General features: G+C 41.4%; 1 protein-coding gene across 1 annotated transcript; it reads right to left on the bottom strand.

Moving 5' to 3' along the window:
• Window positions 1-7,368: 7,368 nt before the first annotated feature.
• Window positions 7,369-17,626, bottom strand: LOC139473876 (uncharacterized). The gene is made up of 12 exons (XM_071256659.1): window positions 17,319-17,626; window positions 15,055-15,214; window positions 13,911-14,081; window positions 13,262-13,353; window positions 12,292-12,518; window positions 11,407-11,657; window positions 10,902-11,124; window positions 10,627-10,722; window positions 9,792-10,003; window positions 8,748-8,948; window positions 8,067-8,241; window positions 7,369-7,698 (listed from the first exon to the last, which is right to left on the bottom strand). The coding sequence occupies exons 1-12, from the start codon at window positions 17,606-17,608 to the stop codon at window positions 7,583-7,585; spliced, it is 2,214 nt and encodes a 737-aa protein (XP_071112760.1). The 5' UTR covers window positions 17,609-17,626; the 3' UTR covers window positions 7,369-7,582.
• Between the last annotated feature and the right edge of the window lie 3,802 nt (window positions 17,627-21,428).

The following is a 21,428-nucleotide window of genomic DNA, read 5'->3' as shown; positions in this document are numbered from 1 at the left end:
CATATCAGTAGTACCTTAATGTTCATGTTTTTTTCGACTGCCTCCGTGGCCTTTATGGATAGAGCGTATGGCCTGAGAGCGACAGTGCAGTGGTTTGAGCCCTAAGCCATGTCACATCAAAATATTAAAGACGGTACATACTGCTACCCTGCCTGGCACTCGGCATAAAGGCGTTGCTAGTAGAATAAGTCTGTAAAGTCAGTAAAATAAGCTGGTATCTGTAAGCTTTGGCAAATGGACAAATTTCTGGACCTTGCAGTGGTCAAATACTTGCAGAATGGCCATCCAGGAAGATATGAATACAATACTAGGAAAGGATGCCTCTTCCTTCCGTGAAGAGGTGAGCACCAGAATTCACACTTCTGACATCCGATCAAACACACACCAGGCACAACTTTTCTCGTGATAATCCAGCGCTGCTTGAAGCTGATGCAGAAAGATTCTTGCAAAGATTTGTGACTATGGATTGACTGTGAACGTGAGTTCAACACTTCTAGTCGAAGCAACATTCAAAACGGAGGAAGCATTTCATATCGCCACCCCTACCACCACGAAAAGGCAAAGACGGTCATATCAGCTAAAAAGGTCATGGCCATCATGGTGGACTATCTTCCAAAAGGTCACACAAAAAGGGAGCATATTATGCCGCACATCTGAAGCAATTACTGGGCGGAATTAAGACGTGGAAACCCGAGAAAAGGTGGTCTCTCTCATCAGGACAATGTGCCAGTGCTCAAATCAGTCATTACAATGGCTACTACACACGAGCGTGACGTTGAACCCCTTCACCACATTATACTCCTGATCTGGCTCCGTCAGACTTCCAAAACATTAAGACTGCTTTACAAAAAGACACTGACCAGATCATATGATGGAAATGGTGGATATTTGCATAATTCTTATGAACTGTTAGAAAACAACTAAATCAGATATAGAAGAGTCGACAGATGAAAAGGAATCAATTTCAGTCAATCATCAAATCAAATTTGAAATTGTATAAGTTAGGTCAGAGGAGACAGCAACAACAAACATCAAATGTTCAGCAAATATCTATCCCTGTGAGCAGGTTAATATACTAGTATATGACGTATCATTTATGACATAACTCGATAAAAAGGAAGGTGAAAAGTAAATAACAATTGAGTATTTTTTGTTGTTGCATCATTTCTGAATCTGAATGATTTGCCAAATACCGCCCATTTGAGACCCGGGAATCTGTATGGCTGTCAAATACCGACCAGTTGAGAATTCTCGCGCTTCCCTCAATCGCTTATATTTACCAATCATTATGGGAGGACGTGGTTTGATTTATGTTGGGGCTCTTCATGATAGAATTGTTTTGTGCACTTTTGCACACATTTATTTGTCTCATGATCCTCTTTGGAAGCATGTCAAGACTGATGATGAAAAACAAGGCATTCCACAGTTTTCTAAAACCAGCCAAGGATCTGGGACATAATCTCAATGCCAGTGTTGATTTTGTTGATGGTTCTGTACTGCTGGACGGTACAGAAATGAGTGTCAACCCAGCGAAGTGCCATATCCAGTCGGCCCAGACTTCAAGGAGGAGCTTTCTGAACGACCACTGCATCGAGTTTATGTGCAGAGTCCTACGCTTGAATGAAGTCGTCTGGCCTGAAAAGTGAAACTGAAGGCTTTCTGTTCGACGTTCAGAACCAGTCACTTCCCTCTGGAAACCGTCAATGTGTGATTTGGACTATGATTAATGTTTGTTGCTGACTAGCAAACATTTTTCCAGTTGATTAATATTCTACTGTTCAATGTTAAATGAAACTTGGCTAACCTGAGACTGATTGAAGAGATTTTGATTTTTTGAAATCATTATTTTTATGTTTCAACTTTTTTAATAACGTTGTCATTGGTTTAAATCTTTTAGAAGAGCTTTAATGGTATGTGTTTATACCTTCAGTGGTATTTTGTATGTTAAATCCCATGTTAAATCAAAACCAAATTGCTGAGGGCAAAAAGGACAAAAATACAGATATTGGCCCTTTCGACCCTTACACAAATTTGAAACGTAAATATATTTTCCTTTTTCAATTTTTTTTAAGGAAACATTTATATAGGTGACATATTGCTTAATGAAAACAATAATGCTCTGAAAAGGTGATCCTTAACCGTTGAGATCACATGCACTGGCGCAACGAGAACACCACTACGCGTGACCCTTGAGTTCACATGCACTGGCGCAACGAGAACAACCACTATACGCGAGACCCTTGAGATCACATGCACTGGCGCAACGAGAACACCACCACACGAGACCCTTGAGATCACATGCACAGGCGCAACGAGAACACCACCACGCTAGACCCTTGAGATCACATGCACTGGTGCAACGAGAACACCACTACGCGTGACCCTTGAGTTCACATGCACTGGCGCAACGAGAACAATCACTGCGCGAGACCCTTGAGATCACATGCACTGGTGCAACGAGAACAGCCACTTAACGTTACCCTTGAGTACACATGCACTAGCGAAACGAGAACACAACTAAACGTGACCCTTGAATACACATGCACTAGCGCAACGAGAACACCACTAAACGTGACCCTTGAGTTCATATGCACTGGCGCAACCAGGACACCACTACGCGTGACCCTTGAGTTCACATGCATGTGCACTAGTGCAACGAGAACACCTGTAAACGTGACATGAGTTCACATGCACGTGCAATGGCGCAACCAGAACACCGCCGTCAGAACACGGCAACTGTGGGTCTCTTCAGTTCACAAGCGCTGGGACATTAAGCAGAGGCACAGAACACAGCCAGTTACAGGATTGTCGATGAAGAATTACGAAATAATAAAAGCGACAAAATCCTTTCCATAATCACAAACAAAACCCAAAGAATCCATTTTTCGATTCGGATTATATCATAAGGCTGTGTTTATGAATCAGTGAAAGAGTAGAGAGACCTGGCGTTCACGATCATTTGGGACGTGTTTACATGTAACCATGCGAAGGATTTTATTCGTTGACAACGACTCACATTAAACCTGTTAAACCCCTCTACATTACCGACCCGTGAAGATATGGGGTTGAATTATTCTTCAGTAACCCATGCTAGGGTAACAGGCGACGATGCGTATCGTAACAGGCGACTAACGGGATCGGGTGGTCAGACTTGCTGACTTGGTTGATGCATGTCATCGATCCCAAATGCGTGGATCGATGCTCATGATGGCAATCACTGAATTGTCTGGTCCAGACTTGTTTATTAACAGACCGCCGTCATATAGCTGGAATATTGCTGAGTGCGGCAAACAACACTGGCTACTGTTCAATGGTAAATTGTGGTAATAATATTTATATCGTGTCGAATTAACGTTAACGAACGCTGCTCACCCACCTCATTCAACTGACGCAAGTCCTAAATCTACGGCTAAACTCTTATTGATTGGAGGGACGTATCATATATATCCCTTCTGTCGTCACGTTTCACGCCTGGAGATGCGGCTGTCTGTTGTCAAGGTGCGACACGGTGCTATTGCGTGATGAATACCAGCGGCAGTGTAATAGTACACAGGCGGTAAATCCGGGACACGTGTTGATGGTGCTAATTGATTTACGTATTCTGATTAATATATATTTTGAGGACGCGTTTAGCTTTTCGAAGCTTTAACGATCACAAACATATTTTAATCAAACAATATTTACCAATAAATAATACGTCATAATAGAATCAATTATTATTAGTTTGACACACATGGTATGAGCTCTGAGTGTCAACTCAGCACATAATATATTTTTGTCTGTTTGTTGTTGAACGCCGCATTCAGCAATATTCCAGTTTTACGATGGCAGTGTGTAAATAGAGCCTAGACCAAACACTTCAGTTATTGACGTCACGTGCATCGATCTACGCAAATGGGATACAATGACATGCGTCAACCGATCCCGTTAGTAGCCTCTTACGACGACATGGGTTGGTGAAGACCATTTGCAATCAGGATCGGGTACAAAAGATATGACATAACATTGGATTGCTGAATAATTCAACGATAATATGGTAAGAACAGATTACCAGTGCAGATCATAGGAGACTTTCAATGGAGTGGTTTGATACATTGGTCGCGTGAATGAATTTAATATTTCGGAAGGAAATATAACACTTCTTGGAAGAATAGTATTACATTCCTAAAGAGCTTAATTTTAGCACTCAACCACCTCTTTTTATAACTACCCAATTAAAACGTGAGCATGGTCAAAACTCTTGAAAAACAATCTTTTTGTTCACATGACGAGATAAAGGTAATGGAAAAGAAAAATGAAAAGAAGCATTAGAAAAACCGAGGTTTGCAAGCACTAGCCATAGTTATTATTTAAGTTAACAAATGGCATGTATCAAGATGATTTTCAACAATCAAAGACACCCCTGGAGTCAACCTTTTCGAAATATATTGAACGAATAAAGCCACTTTCGAGTACACTCAGCAATATTCCAGCTATATGACGGCGGTCTGTAAATAATCGAGTCTGGACCAAACAATCCAGTGATTGATATCATGGGATACGGTGACATGGGTCAACCAAGTCAGTGAACCTGACCACCTGATCCCGTGAGTCGCCTTTTACGACAAGCATTGGTTGCTGAAGACCGATTCTAAGCCCATTAAGCAGTGGACTAACTTATATGCTTTTCAAAGCGATAACAAATCGCCTACTTCGGCTAAAATGGATTAATGTTGCTGTTGGTTCTCCACTGACTTTGTCCTATATTTATACATTCAAAGAATAATCATGAAAAAATATATTTAAAAAATAAATAAATGTGCGTGCGTGCGTGCGTGCGTGCGTGCGTGCGTGCGTGCGTGCGTGTGAGTAGCCTGTTTAATACATCTATACAGGACAAACTATAAGTTAGTATGGTTAAATGTATGTAAATTCATGTTGGTACTTGTTGGATTTATATATGATTGTGAATTTCGCAGGATTTAATGAGTGACGTGGTTAAATAGCAGTGTCACACTGTGCAATCTCAGGTCTACCTGACACAACTAAGTGTCATGGTTCCCCCACAATTGTATGGCTCCTCCTGTCAGAGAACAAGCTGTATGTATTGCAGCATTGACAAATGTACAGCATTTTGACTCATGTCATTAACAAAGTTTGCTTAATTGCTCATGAAAAGACTGACATTCCCCATTAACAATCACGTCAATAATAAAAAAAGGTTTTACGTTTTGGATGCTTGGTGGGCACGGATTGGCCCAAAGTGGAGTTGTGAGCGTTCGTGTAAGCATTTAGGCAAAATGTAGGCATCTCTCTGGGCATGAATTGTCCCCCTCCTTCATGTTGATCTTTTTGTTAATGCATATGAATTGGATTTCTACTCGGATTGGCAAAGTAAAAAGAATGTAATTTGGCCAAGAAGTAATAAGCTTCAGGTATATCCATGATCATTCAATAACCATCAAAAAGCCAATTTACTTCACTACACTGACGTACCCACCTGAACTAGAACTAAAGGAGACCAGTGAGACCGCATCATCTTGGAATAAAGACTCAGAGTTACAAAACACTCTCCATGACACTGTATGATTAAGAGGGATAACTTCAACTTTCTAATAGTCAAAGTTCCCCTTTTGTCGTGCAATATTAGTGCAGCTCTAGCCTTAAAGTTTGATGTTTACATTTCACAACTTTTGAGGTAGACCCACGCATGCTCTTTCTTCCAAGATCTCAAAGCGCGTCAAGATTGATAAAGATTACAACATTCAAGATCTCTGTAAAACTTCCAAAACGTTTCATGGTAGACATGTGGAGGACATTTTCAATTTGACGCACGATTACAAAAATGATGTTCGATGCAATTCCCTATTTTCAAATTTAAATTTTTAATACATGAAGTGTATATAATACAGTTCAGGATAATTTTACAAGTAGAATCATGTTTCATTTCTAGAACTAAAGGCATATTTGAAATATAACATAACAGATTGTATATCTTAATATTATGTGGTTGCCATAAGGCGAATAGATTGTTAAACTGACGCCCGAATGACATATTTATTTGTGTGTATTGCTTTCGAATATATTTTAAGGATGGACATATAAAAATTTGAAATGATACATATCTTTGATATTGTTCAGATAACAATATGTACATAATCTTTCAGATTTTGAAATGGTGTGGTGTCTCCCGGTAAATTAAGCTTCGTACATCCAAAACTAGCACGAGCAAAATCAGTAGCACAAGGTGGAATGTATTAAATATTTCTTTGCGTCTAGGCTTATCTTAAAAAAGTGCATAATATTTATATCTAGTACTAGATGATAATATATTCGTCCATTCTTTGCGGTACATCACTCTGGCTTGAAAAAGGTTACGCCAACTAACTATACATTCAACATCTTGGTAAACCCAAGCATAGTCCAGAACCGAAGTAAACAGAATAAGTTTAACATTACTTGTCCAGTTCTGTCTACCTTCTGAATCAAGATTAAATCACATTTTGTAACATTCTTTTATTCATGACAAGTGAAACGGTTTGTAGATAGACAATAATCATTCAAGCTTGTTCCATTGTGACTAAAACATGTATCTTCACCTGTGTTTCTATCCGCACCACAACGACCATTCATAATGTTGATATCTAAGGGAAAACATACGTCAATGGGGCTTTGACCAAATTTGTTTACTACAGTATCTTTTGATTTTAGGGCGCTTCGATAGGATATCTATTCTCACCAGCAATATTATTCTCGAGTAATATGACATATCACCGGTACGAGCACCTGTCTCCTCCTCCTGATATGATGCAAGGTGTGTTCCCGTAGTTTGGCAATATATTCTAAAATGATATTTCCTAAAAGATGCATACCATTTGTATTTGTTTGCCATAAAATGTCGTGCTCATGATGTAGTCGGAATCGTACAACAATCGACTCTACTTTAATTTGGAAGAGATTTCATATAAATGGTGTTGTCGTATTTGTTTATCTGTAAGGGGATCCTCAATGTATGCATTGTAGGTTCGAATCGGAAAGGAAGATCTGACAATCTGAAAATCGCCAGTAATTATTCAAGCATTTATATAAAAAACAGACATGATTCAGAACATATTTATTGGTGTAAACAAGACAAAATACAATGTTTTGATGATGAATAGCAAGATGAGAATTGTGAATACTATATACACGGCTATGGAGTGTATACATCTTTGGTTGTCCTTTAAGGTCCACATTCCCTAAATTTTGCGCATCAGCGACGGAGATTATGTCTGATGCCATCCTCTATTTTGACTTGGCTAGCTTACCTGCCCTTGCATCCGTTTGTGATGTGTGCCAACGGCTAGGTAGGATACGCTTTCCTTTTCACCTGGTCATGATATATGTAGTTGGAACCGTACAATTGAAGATATTTCTTACTGATTATAGAAAGGGTTTATTCGCTTATATTTATGTCTATTCAGTCTCTGCCACATACCAACCAATACATCTTCCAATATTATCATGGCTTGGGGACACTATGACATTAACTTGCGTAAAATAACTGGATATGTATAGTTGTTAACGAAACGACTGCAAACTCAAATTTCCTCGTCAATTTTGATTAATAACGACCAAGACGTTTTTGTCCGAGGATCTCGACCTTTCCAGAAAGGACATTGGATCCGACATCTGGTTGGATGTTGGGCTGCTGACCACCAACCCAGAATAATACCACGCCTGAAACATATGAATACATACTGTGTCATAAACATTGATACGTTTTCCTTATAATCTGGAATAAAGTTCAATGAAGGTTTTCGTTAGGATTCAGAGCTACGACTATTCAGTGTGCAACAACAGAAATATAAAATCCGTCACATTTCATTGAGATTTATATGCAGTTTATACACATACATCTTCGGCTTTTCATCGAATTGTTATTGTCTTTATGAGGGACTATTTACATAGAAATGGTGATTAAACTGATTTTATGGACATACAGTTCAGCTTTCCAATTGTATATTTGCATTTTAGTATGTCAGCGCTACTCAATGGTTTTTCGATAATTAGGACTACCATTTGGACAACAGAACGTATGCGTTTACCTGGCTCAACAACCCATCCCTTCTGGTCAGTCCACACTGCCAGAGATTCAGCCGAGATGGTGAAGTTCCACTGAGTCTGCACGCCCCGTGGTGCAAACACTCTGTTGAAGGCCACCAGCTGAAGCTGTGGAACCGTCACCGTGGCGTTAGACCAGGATATATACACCTGGATAACCTAGAATAAAGAAATCATGGTCAACATTCGTACATTGAGTTAGAGACCGGTGAAGATCCGGGGAAGACTAGGTCTACAGTAACCCGTGCTTGCCGTAAAAAGTGACTATGCTCGTCGTAAGAGGCGACAAACGGGATTGGGTAGTCGGGCCCGCTGACTTTGTTGATGCATGTCAACGTATCCGAAATTGCGTGGGTCGATGCTCATCATTGGAATCACTGGAATGTCTAGTCTAGACTCGATTATTTACAGACCGCCGTCATATAGCTGGAATTTGCTGAGCTATACAAACAAGAGCAAGAAAACATTGAGGTAGGATGCACACTAAGAGTGCCTTCCTCATGTCTTATATTACGTACATTATATGATACTGATGCACCATAGTACTCCGTGGCTACATCTCCATGAGTATTTATACAGTACAATCTAAAACAGTGGTGTTTCAGGTCTCACAATGGCCGTGATGTGACACAGTGAAATAGTTGTATTTACTCAGTGTTACATACCTCGTCAGCGTCAAACGATCCTCGATTGCTGAGTGTTACAGAACCAGTGACGTCGTCCCCAGCTTTCACCTGATTGAGATACCTCATACTGTCATACACAAATCTGGTGTAGGAGAGACCGTAGCCGAAGGGGAATAGAACTTGATACTTGGCGTACCGGTATGTGCGTCCGACCATTGAGTAGTCTGTCATGTCAGGAACCTTAAAAAGCAATAGATTTACAGGAACTGGTAAGTATGAACACATGACCCGTGAAGATCCGGGCTAGATTAGGTCTTCAGCAACCCATGCTTGCCGTAAAAGGCGACTACGCTTGTTTAAGAGGCGACTAACGGGATCGGGTGGTCAGACTCGCTGACTTGGTTGATGCATGTCATCGATCCAAATTTCGTGGATTGATGCTCATGATATTAATTACTGGATTGTCTGGTCCAGACTCGATTACTTACAGACCGCCGTCATATAGCTGGAATATTGCTGAGTGCGGCGTTAAACAACAAACCAACCAATGCAACCAAGTAAGAATATACATAACCACTTTGCAGAACTGACATTCTAAAACGGTTGACCTCACACCATGAAGGAACATACCCTTTGCGTATTACGTTAAAAGTAACCATCTTAATTGAGTTGTGAGGATTTGTTGAAGAATATGTCGACAGTGCCACCAGAAGGCTTCCCACATTGTATCCATATAGGGAATCAAACACTGGCCGTCGGCGTGACAAACGAACATTTGAACAACTTGACTACCTCACTGCCTCGAGTGCGCGAGTGTCAAGGGACTCTACAAATGGAGATATCTGATCATGTATTCAAAATCGATTTCCTATAATGAACACACATGCTGCCTGATATAATAGAGTTATTTAAGATATTTACTCCAGCGTCTCGGCTTTGGATTCGTGCCACAACTTGTCATCATGCAGCAGATATGAAGTCTTGACACAAATTTTCTGGTAAAAATATTCAAAGTCATTAGCTATACCTGTATTCATAAAATGTTGACACAATTTAACTCGATATATACTAAGATTTTCGTACGGTGTTAATATACTTTGGCCACGTGATTGGAAGTCTTCCGGCAGGAACTGAGTTCGGCCCATCCGCCAAAAGTACTCGACGCAGTGCCTCGCCAGTTGCTTGCGATGGGAAAAATAGTTCCATAATAACCTGAACATTGGGACTCTCAACAGCCCATGTAATGTTGAGGGGCCCCGCATTGAATAGAAGGAGGATGACTTTCGCACCAGTTGCTGAAAGAAGTGAATAGATAGTATAACATAACTATAATATAACTTATTATAATAACTCTGTTTCAGATTAGTGAGCGAGTGCGTTATTTTGGTCTTAAGCCGCTTTTAAAACAAGTATCGGGGAGACAGAAATGGGCTTCACATATTGTACCCAAGTGTAGAATCGAAACCGGATTTTCGACGGGACAAAAAAAGCTTAAAGAATAGACAAAAATATTATTAAAACATGCGCAAGCATTCACTGTGAAACCGAGAGATCCAAGAAACGTTATTGATCGTAATATTTAGCCACCTTAATCATTTTAGTGTTGAGGATATTGGGGAATTTCGTGACAAATCCCCCATGACATCAACTGGTTTGTCGTCCCATGAAGAGTCCTGGTTAGAATTGGTCTTCAGCAACCAATGCTTGTCTTTAGAGGCGACTAACAGGATCGGGTGGTCAGGCTCACTGACTTGGTTGATGCATGTCATCGTATCCCATTTGCGTGGATCGATGCTCATGATGCCATTCACTGGACTGTCTGGTCCAGACTCGATTATTTGCAGACCGCCCTCATATAACTGGAATTGCTGAGTACGACGTTAAACAAAAAACAAACAACTGGTTATCTCCTGCCTACCCTGGCCGGCGGTGACAGCATCCTTCAGAAGTTGCAGCTGTTGTCCAGGGAGGTCCAGGTTGGCCTTGTCGTTGCCCTCAGATTCTAATTCCTGACCTGAAGTATTTGATACATATCATGGTCATAGTCTAAAATGTTAAACCCTACCATTTTGTCATTTGTGTCTTTCCTTGCTGTCCTAGTCCTTATCCTACGTTTACGACATAGAGTCTTCTTACATTACCAGAGAGACTACAAAAAAAGGGATCGTAAACCGAAAACATGCATTAGCTCACCTGTGCCAAGACACACAAAAATAAGACCCGCGCCTTTCGCTGCTGTCCGGACTTCCTGGGAGCTATATTGAGAACACTTATTGTCTGTGCAGCCTGCTCCATACCGCACAGCAGACCAGAGGGTGGTTATGCCTTGGAGAGGGTTCGTGGTATATTTGGGGTTCATATCAGGAGCATAGTTTCCAAACAGTTGTATGGTATTGTTGGCCATTGGACCCACAACCTAAAGGAAAAGTTATTTTGTTATTTATCGTATCATTGCAGGCGTGAAGAAGAACGCGATAGTTATCTGTATTTTGGTCGCTTGATACAACTTGAGGAACCCCGACACATTTTAAATCATAAATTACAAAACGATTATTTTGGAGATCATAGTTCTGTTATTAATTGTACGTACAGAGCCGTTTCTTTACCAATGGCAAAATAAAACAAATTGCCTGGTATGTTTCAACACAGCAATGCCAATGGAATGATCTTTTCCAAGTTGAAGGCAATTTACTCCTACCGCCACGTTCTTGTAGTTCGATGCCTTTAAGGGAAGGACATTGTCGTTTTTCAGCAACACAAATGATTTCAGCGTTGCCTCTACAGACAGGTCCCTATGAGCCTCGCTTTGAAGTACCGACAGGTTAAGTTTGGAGTATGGGTTCATTTCCGGGGGGTCAAACTCTCCAAGCCTCATTCTGACGTTGAACAACGTCTTTACATTCGCCCTGACCTCGTCTTCGGTAAGTTTGCCTTGTTTCACAGCATCGACTGAAATACAATGACTTTGTGCATGTGCATCCTCGATTATTCGGTATGTTATGTATCCATTCTATTACGATATGTATTCTGGAACTTGACATAACGATAGAAATAGCCATCTGATCAAACACGCCAGAACGTTAGATACCTTAAGCAAATTGGCTTTGTGTATTTTTTGGAAAAGAGATATCATAAATTATACTACCCAACATTTAATAGGGATATTATAAGTGTGCAGATGGGGGATAAACCGACTGGATGTTTGGAGATGTTGGCTCTAGAATAGGAATCTATTTGGACATGAACCTGACTGAATCAGATCATCCCTATCAAGTGTAGAGCAGGATAGTTTGGATAATGGAGGTAGGTTCACGCCTTGAAAATAAAAAATCGCCTTGGTAAGCAAGAAATAAATTAATTTTATATAATTTTAATTTTATACATAACTTAATTTGTCAAAGTTACAAAAAATAATAATATGTTTATGTCTGGAGTTATTGTGTTATTAATATTATTGACAGTACTTCAAAGATTCACTTTCATTCTCTGAGATAAGGACCCAATACACAGATTCTAGAACGTCCAGCTTTCTAGAATATATTTTTAAAAACATCGCATATATGACATAAATAACATCGTATACCAACTGAGAAGTAGACGGGTTGATCTAGATTCGTGGAAAGTTCAAGGTTCAATCCTGCCTTCACACACGCTGTGACGGTGTCGACGCTGTTGTTGATGTAGTGGTGTTCGCTGATGATGTTCTCAATGGCGGCCTGGTCGCTGATGACGTAGCCTTTGAATCCCCATTCGGTTCTCAGAATATCCGTCAGTAGCTTCTTGTTGACACATGCTGGAACTCCGTTGATTCTTGAAAATAATTGTCACAAGTAAATTCCCATTTTTAATCAGAGCATATACCAGACATGGAAAAGAAAAAGCTCAAGGCGCAAATTATCAAGTTATTGGCTTTGTTCGTGGTATCTTTACAACAACCTATTTATTCTTGGTGTGTTCAGTAAATCAATCTGAGAAAGAAGATAACATGCAAGTCTGCAAGGTGACGTTTCCGGACAGAATATTGTAACATGAACGTAAAGTTAATTTTATTTAGCGTTCATTCGTAACAGTGAGTCTAGTGAGTGAATTGAATTTTAGCAACGTTTTGAACAGTATTACAGTTATATCACGCCGTGTGAGCTTAATGTGGGAGGAAAGCCCGAAGCTATTCAGGTCTCATATGTTTACCACTTTCGTAAAAACCCACGGGCATGGGTATGGTGCTGAGAAAGTGAGTGAGTGAGTGAGTGAGTGAGTGAGTGAGTATGGCTTTACGCCGCTTTTAGCAATATTCCAGCAATATCACGGCAGGGGACACCGGAAATGGGCTTCACACATTGTACCCATGTCGGGAATCGAACCCGGGTCTTCAGCGTGAAGAGTGAACGCTTTAACCACTAGGCTACCCGACCGCCCCTGACAAACAAAGAAACCTAATCAGGGTGAACCGGGATTCGAACCCACAAGGATCCTGGTGTGCCCAATGGTTTGTGGAACACCCTTGCCCCCGTTTCGTAATAACAAACAGATTTCTGTATTGATTGAGTACCTACTTGTTGAAGCTACACATGACATTGTAGGTACCGGCCTTGACACAGGAGCGGAACGCTGGGAGAAAGGTAGTGCGCCAGTCTCTCTCAGACACCTTTGGAAAACAATACGCAAACCCTTAAGTACGTCAATACATTTACATCCGTATGTACGCACACATGCTAATGGAAGGTACCATCGTTAATTTACAGAAAACAAAAACAATGAGTTTGGAATTATGACTCCAACGTTATCTTAATACGCGGCACAAAACACTTGTTTCGTTATGATGAAAGAAACATGCACACAGGAATAGGAACGCATGCCAGGTTTGCATTGAACAAAAGGAAACCGTTGTCGATGTGCTATGAAATATTTCAAGTATGATCCCGTACTTAAAATTCCTTTTTTGAACTTGTGTCGAATTTGTCCCCAGGACCATGTGCTTATCTATAAAACGACGAAAACAGAGATCGGTGGGACGACTCTGGGACTCGGATGACAACGTGTGAACCTATTTCCAGAGGCTGGTTTGCATGATCCGGGATCAGTTATGTACAGGTATATAGTTGGACTATTGTTGATTTGCTGTGTTCTATTGTTGATTTGCTGTGTTTAACTACTTTCACACTCTGTCAGTGTTTTGTGGCGTGCTGTTGATCTTTACGTTACCTTTGCATCAAAAGAGAAACGTGACACCGGAATATTCTCGGGACCACCATGGACATTGAAGTGTTTGCAGCCGGCGTTGGCTCTGATGTAGCGGGGATCACTTCCCTGGAGACCCTTTACAAAATTGGCAGCAAAGACTCCTGCCAGGAATGGATCCTCTCCATATGTTTCCTGTTGAAAAAGTACAATCAGTTGTACCTTATCCTTCCATTGGGGATCGTTATACCACCCACCGCTTTAAAGACAGAGACACAAGCTTAGCGTGCTACCAATGTAAGAGATTTGTCGATATATTTGAGGCAAATATGGTATTGATATTTCCGAAAGATCTGCTCCACAAAGAATATTCATCGTATTCCTTCAACACAAAGGACCGCTAGTCTTGTTCCAACATTCATTTCGAGCATCTGTACTTCCTACTAGACATGAACTTCTCATCTTATCGTGGTCGTTAGTCGATTCCTGCCAACCTGGGGTCTCTCACCTGAATCCTGCCCCACCTGGAATATCTCACCAGATTACTGCCCAATCTGGAATCTCTCACCCGATTCCTTCCGCACACGTGTTCTCTCACCTGATTCCTGCCCAACCCGTGTTCTCTCACCTGATTCCTGCCCCACCCGTGTTCTCTCACCTGATTCCTGCCCCACCCGTATTCTCTCACCTGATTCCTGCCCCACCCGTATTCTCTCACCTGATTCCTGCCCCACCCGTATTCTCTCACCTGATTCCTGCCCCACCAGTGTTCTCTCACCTGATTCCTGCCCCACCCGTATTCTCTCACCTGATTCCTGCCCCACCCGTGTTCTCTCACCTGATTCCTGCCCCACCCGTATTCTCTCACCTGATTCCTGCCCCACCCGTATTCTCTCACCTGATTCCTGCCCCACCCTTGTTCTCTCACCCGATTCCTGCTCCACCTGGGGTCTCTCACCTGATTCCTGCCCCACCCTTGTTCTCTCACCTGATTCCTGCCCCACCTGGGGTCTCTCTCCTGATTCCTGCCCCACCCGGGGTCTCTCACCTGATTCCTGCCCCGCCTTGGGTCTCTTACCTGATTCCTGCCCCACCTGGAATATCTCACCTGATTCCTGCCCCACCCGGGGTCTCTCACCTGATTCCTCCACCACCTGGAATGTCTCACCTGATTCCTGCCCCACCTGGGGTCTCTCACGATGTTGATGACCGGACTGAAACAGCTGATACCCTTGTGGTCGCCATATTGTCCTTTCCTCATGTAGTCAGTAAACTTGGCCCTCACTTCCTCACCCGTGGCCTGGGCTACCCGGAATATCAGATCAGGGCTGCAGGAAGGGACGAAACAATTCTTGGTATAAGATACAGCTGCATATTATATAAAAATATATATATATATTTCACGTACTCGACCATCAAGTGCGGAGACCCATCGGGGCACATATCAATGTTTCGATTGTGGGCAGTACATAACTGACGTGTCGCAGTATAGCTTAAATAATGCCTATGTGACGTAAATTGTTAACTCACTCACTCAAACCTCAAGATCTCCTGTACGCTGACATGTTACTTGTTAGGATTGTTATTATACCGCCAAGGGAACAAGGGTCTCTTTCATAATGTCTAAGGGCGGTCGGGTAGCCTAGTGGTTAAAGCGTTCGCTCGTCACGCCGAAGACCCGGGATCGATTCCCGACGTGGGTACAATGTGTGAAGCCCATTTCTGGTGTCCCCCGCCGTGATATTGCTGGAATATTGCTAAAAGCGGCGTAAAACCATACTCACTCACTCATAATGTCTAAAGCCTGGTTACAATTGGTCCCAAGAAAGCGATGCTAGTCGTACAAGGCGTCTAAATTGATTGGAGAATGGTTCATTGCGTGTCAGTTGAACACAAAATCATACTAGTATCACTCTCTTTATGTATGGCTGAGAAGATGAAAATTAAATATAGTCTCTGCGTCTATTGTAACAACCATTGCGTCAACTGAATTCTAACCATCATTAGCTCATAAGTCGACTTCTGATGGATTTACAGCATTCTGAGTGGTTCCACAGATACCTACAGCAAACAACGGAGGAAATTCTCCGATCGTTGTTCATAATGTGAAAATACAGAAATAGTTTAGATGTAATCAGTTAGCGGTGTCGTGGAATGACAGGGACACCGTCCACATAAAGCGTTCAGTACTATATGGTCGATATGGTCGAGAGTTTCCTCAACACATTAACATTCATGGGTTTCGGGGATGCTCAATATTTCACGTGTGCCCAAAAGAACATACCCCACGGTAATGCGGGTAGAACATAGTACAATGTGCTCATATTATCAACCACTAGTTTGTCGACGCAACCTTTCACGTTCCTTTGTGATATCGTTGCAACATTGCTGACATTGGCTTTGAACAACATTCACTCACTCACTCACTCACTAATTCATACAGGGCCCATTGACCAATGTCCTGGGAGGGTAAAGCTGCGTTAAACACAACTTACTCACCCACCTTGGAGGGTAACTCTTAACTTAATAACTACACTAGATTTAATATATCACGCGCATAACAGTATCTGGTGTCTTGCGAGATATTAACTAGTGTGTGATAATCTTGAAAACTTATGATTCATAAGGACCGTCAACACTGCACTCTGGAAGTATACATATTGTCCATATCTTAATACTTACAATTAACTTATAAGATGCATATCTGAACAATTAGAACATTATTCTATATTTCCTCAGTACGGAGCATTATGTAAGCCGCTACACTTGATACTAATAATTACGTTAGATTGTTAGTGTGACAATGTTTAATGCATTCAGAGTAACAAAAACAATGCCGACACAAAATACATCATTGTTAACACCTGAACATCTGAACAGTCAGCCCGGCTAAATATCACGCCTCCAGTTGCCCGAGGGTCCGCCTCGGCAGTAGGAATGCATTTAAGACAGAAATGCCATTTGAGGTCACAGCGAAATGAATAACAAACAGCGAGTGTTGTGTCACCGCGTCGTCATGAGTGCTAACATTTAGCAGTTCCGTGTCATTGTGTAGATCCTGCAGTTGGGAATGGTTGGAATTTCCTTTGACTAACATAACGCCCTTATCGGAGTGTTACATTAACAATAGCTGCAGCTATATAATTCAACATACATCCGCATACAGAGAAGAAAATACGTGGTTACGGTCGATTAAACATATAACACAAATATGAACTGAGGTAATCAGACGTGCTACTTTGTATACTGTGCATAACTGAATGCGTATTACATTATGCATATAATGGAATATATTATGTTTGCATTATCACATTTAAAGACAATATTATTAATGCATGATGAATATGCATGTTACATGTAACTTGTTTATCGATATGACGAGTGCTCATACAGTCATGAGTCATTGTTTTCATATATTTTCTGTGGTCTTACCTGAATGAGGCTCCAAGTCCTATGGCCTGGGGGAAGGCGGTCGCGTCCCCTGCCCCCGCGTCCCCACGGAGACACTCGGTGTTCCAGGAGTAGGGTTTGATACCCAGACGGGGTACGGCAGGGGCGGGGCCAGCTTTGGGCCCCGACCCCCCACGGGATATTTGTAGTTTGATCTCGTCCAGGGTGAGGCGACCCACGAGATCGTTGACTCTGTCCGCCCAGGGTAGGGATGTGTTTCTGAAGGGGAAGTCCCCCGCCACTAGTGATGCGAGGAAGAGGAGGAGAAGCATTGTTCAGGGACGACACTGTGTATATGACTGGTTGTAGGACGACTGCAGAGCCAGGATATATGTAGAGGTGGCCTATTTATTTATAGATGTGTACATGGATATGTATGGTGTCGTTTCCTGTTTTCCTTGGGATTTGAACCCATAAAGATCCGGGTTAGAACTTAATCATTTTGTAGTGAAGGACATTGGGGAATTCCATGAGACCAAACAAGTCCCCCATCACATCAACTGGTTTCTCGTCCCGTGAAGATTCCGGGTTCGAATTGGTTTTCAGCAACCAATGTCTGTCGTAAGAGACCCCTAACGGGATCGTGTTGTCAGGCCCGGTGACTTGGCTGTTGCATGTCATCGCATCTCAATTGCGTAGATGGATGTTCATGATGTCAAGCACAGGATTGAGGTGACCTATTTATTTATAGATGCACGCAAGGATATGTATGGTATTTAAACACGTGAAAATCCAGGTTAGAATTGATATTTAGCAGCCCATGCCTGTTGTGAGAGGCCACTAACGGGGTGGCCAGGTTCGGTGGCGCTGGTTTGGTTGAGTGCGTAGATCGATGATCATGATGTCCAGCACTAGATTTTTCTGGTCCAGAATCGATTATTTACTGACCGCCGTCATGTAGCTTCAATATTGTTGAGTGCGGAATTAAACAAGAAACCAAACAAACAAAGCTTTGGAATTTGACACCGGTAATTGCTGCTCTCTGCGAAAAACTGGTTTGAAAGCAGGTACTACAATACAAACTATTTATGCTGTAGTGTCATGTGTGATCCCTTGACATGTACCCTATCTTGCTGTTGCGAGGATGGGTTCTGTAGCTTCGAATCCTACAATGATAAGTGATAGTTCGTTAGCTCTCACGCCCAAACGTTGGAGGTCAATATATATTTCTTCAGCATTAAACGTGTATGGTCAACCCCGGATCTTCACAGGTACACAATGCCTAGGAATACAATGCATGAGCGAACCGCCTAATCTACAACAACTAAAAGTAAGTTCGTTGTTTGTTATTCGACCTTCAAGATTCGTAAAAAAAATAAATGAGTCCATTATCCGTCATCCAGGTGTGGGAGAGGCCTTTAACAGACAGCAAAAACATGTTATTTGTCTATCAAAAAGTTTACCAGGAAGTAGTTTAATTTCTCAGGTGATGTTCCCAATGGCGTCAGACATTGCTACGACAAACACTAAGAACCTTTTGTCTCAATATTGAGTAGCATGTAAATCTTTGTCCATATTGCAACAAATGATCTTCTACTTCGAATGCCGAATAGGTTATTGAGTGAATATATACACTTTTCTCTATGTTGTTTGGTTGGTTGGTTTGTTGTTTTACGCCGTACTCTGCAATATTCTCGCTATATGACGGCGGTCTGTAAATAATCGAGTCTGGACCAGACAATTCAGTGATTGATATCATGAGCATCGATCTACGCAATTGGGATCAATGACATGCTTCAACCAAGTCAGTGAGTCTGACCAGCCGATCCTGTTAGTCGCCTCTTACGACAAGCATAGTCGTGTTTTACGGCAAGCAAGGTAGCTGCAGACCTAATCTACCCCGGATCTTCACAGGTCCTATATGTTGAGATGTGTGAAGCCCATTTCTGGTGTCCCCCGCCGGAATATTGCTAAAAGCGGCGTAAAACCATACTCACTCACTCACTCAGTCACTCACTGTATGTTGGGAGACGACAGAAGACGATAAATGAAATAGTTCTTGGTTATTCAGGACGTTTGAAAGGCAAAGGAAGATGAAATGCTTCGTTATTCGTTATTCAGTAAATCAAATGTGTAAAACGAAAAATATTTCGTTTTTGAGCAAGTGGTTATTGCATCCATGTATAGAACCTCTGACTGTAGTTCCTGCTCAGTGACAACTACATGTACTAAGGTGACAGTTGTGAGATGACTGCGATGTCCATGCATGTTTGACTATTACTCCATTAAAGTTTGTTATAGAAACATATTACAATTCATATGTATGTTTCAAGTATGTTTGATCCTGGCAGTATTTAACTATTTACCCGCAGTCCTATATCATTCTGTATCACCAAATACGTTGCAGCGCAATAGCTTATGGAGTATACAGTTCTTGGCCAAAGAATAATATGGTTAAATTTTAAATAAATATTGAAAAATGCGACAGCTAAGAATAATATATTCAGCTCTCGATTAACTGCGAATCAGATTCCAATGTGCGTAATAGTGGTGAACAGTATATATATGAATGGATGAGTGATCAGTGATTACAGCAGATGTTGTGTGAAGGGTAAGCATGTCATGTTCTACCGATAGCGCCCGCCATTCATTCAGTAAAACAATCGAGAACAGTGTAACATACATTGTATTGAGTTAAACATGTTAACCTAGGAAATTTATATACAATGTCAAAGTAACCGGAAGTCTCCCGGCAGGATCTGAGTTCGGTTCCTCCGTCAATAGTACTCACCGCAGTGCCTCGCCTGTTGATATTGCTGGGAAAAATAGTTCGAGGATAACCTGAATATTGGGACACTCAACAGGGTGAAGACCTTGGAACCAGAAACAGGTTCGAAAGACGTAATGATACCTTGTCACGGCGGCAGTTGATTCCTAAAGCGAACATAGTGGGAGTAATGTTATTTGATATTATTGCCGTAGGAATTATTACAGAGAAATAACACTGATCATGTTATGACTTTCAGTGATATACCGAATGTCCCAGTTTCGCTGAAATGTCCTGCCGCCATCTACCCCAGCCGAAGATGACAGCTTCCTGCAGCAGCTGCTGCTGTAGCCCTGGGAGGTCCAGGATGGCCTTGTCGTTGCCTTCAAATTCTAATTCCTGACCTGAATGGAATATCATGGAGCATCGATAACAACTTTCTATCCCGTTTAACATGGAATAAATAATATTCGAAGCTCCAACTAATTCTTAATCTGACCAGGTTTTCGGAGTAAATACATGTAAATAAGTGTTAGATATCAAATCAAATGTCAACATGATAATGTCACTTTATTTGATGATGACAGTAGCTAGCCTGTGATTTCAACGAATAATTTGTTACTGTCTGGGGAGTATTTGCATCGCAGTGAGTGCACACAGTGGGGACTATTGTTTCAAGGACCACAGTGTCCAAGATGAAGACTTTCTTCGCGCTTCATACATAATATGACACCATACCTTGAGTTACAAAACTGTATCCAGCTACAATATTTCCAGATTCAACAGCTGCCATTGAGTCAGTGCAGCTCTATGTCTCATTTCGTTTTGCTGACGACTGAATATACATCTTAACAAAGACGTTGCCACCAGAGAATCGCCTATAATCTACTTAACACAAGCAACGATGACATCATTAGTTGTAAAATAGTTGGTTTTATTTATAATCTGAACAAGAATTTGAGATCACAACGGAAGACATGTAGCATTTCTAGGCATTCAACCCGGAGAGCTGAAAATGTTGCATTGACGTCCCTGAATATTTGCAATTCTCATTTCGAGAAGGTCATAGTGAAGTTACGGTGCTTTTTATAGCAATAACAGCAGGGATGTATTAGCCACTCCTCATCAACATTTGAAAGGATTAAAACATTTATGTGCAAGTGTATATATCAGATCATGAGATCTATGACAAGATCTATATATAAGACATTTGATTCCAAGTGCAATATATATTATTGTCACGCTATTTTATAGAAGGACGTTTTGCTTGAGTGATAGAGGGAGAGAAGTGGTGGTGCGGATTTGTTGCTAAAAGCCATACAATAACATTGTTTAAACAGAATCGTTCCTATGCTAGTTTAATGCAGTTACTCGCCTATTGAAGT

This window comes from Haliotis cracherodii, unplaced genomic scaffold (assembly GCF_022045235.1).
Source record: "Haliotis cracherodii isolate W230 unplaced genomic scaffold, xgHalCrac1.p SCAF_3, whole genome shotgun sequence".
Classification (NCBI taxonomy): Eukaryota; Metazoa; Mollusca; class Gastropoda; order Lepetellida; family Haliotidae; genus Haliotis; species Haliotis cracherodii.
This window is presented reverse-complemented; position numbering and strand designations above follow the sequence as displayed.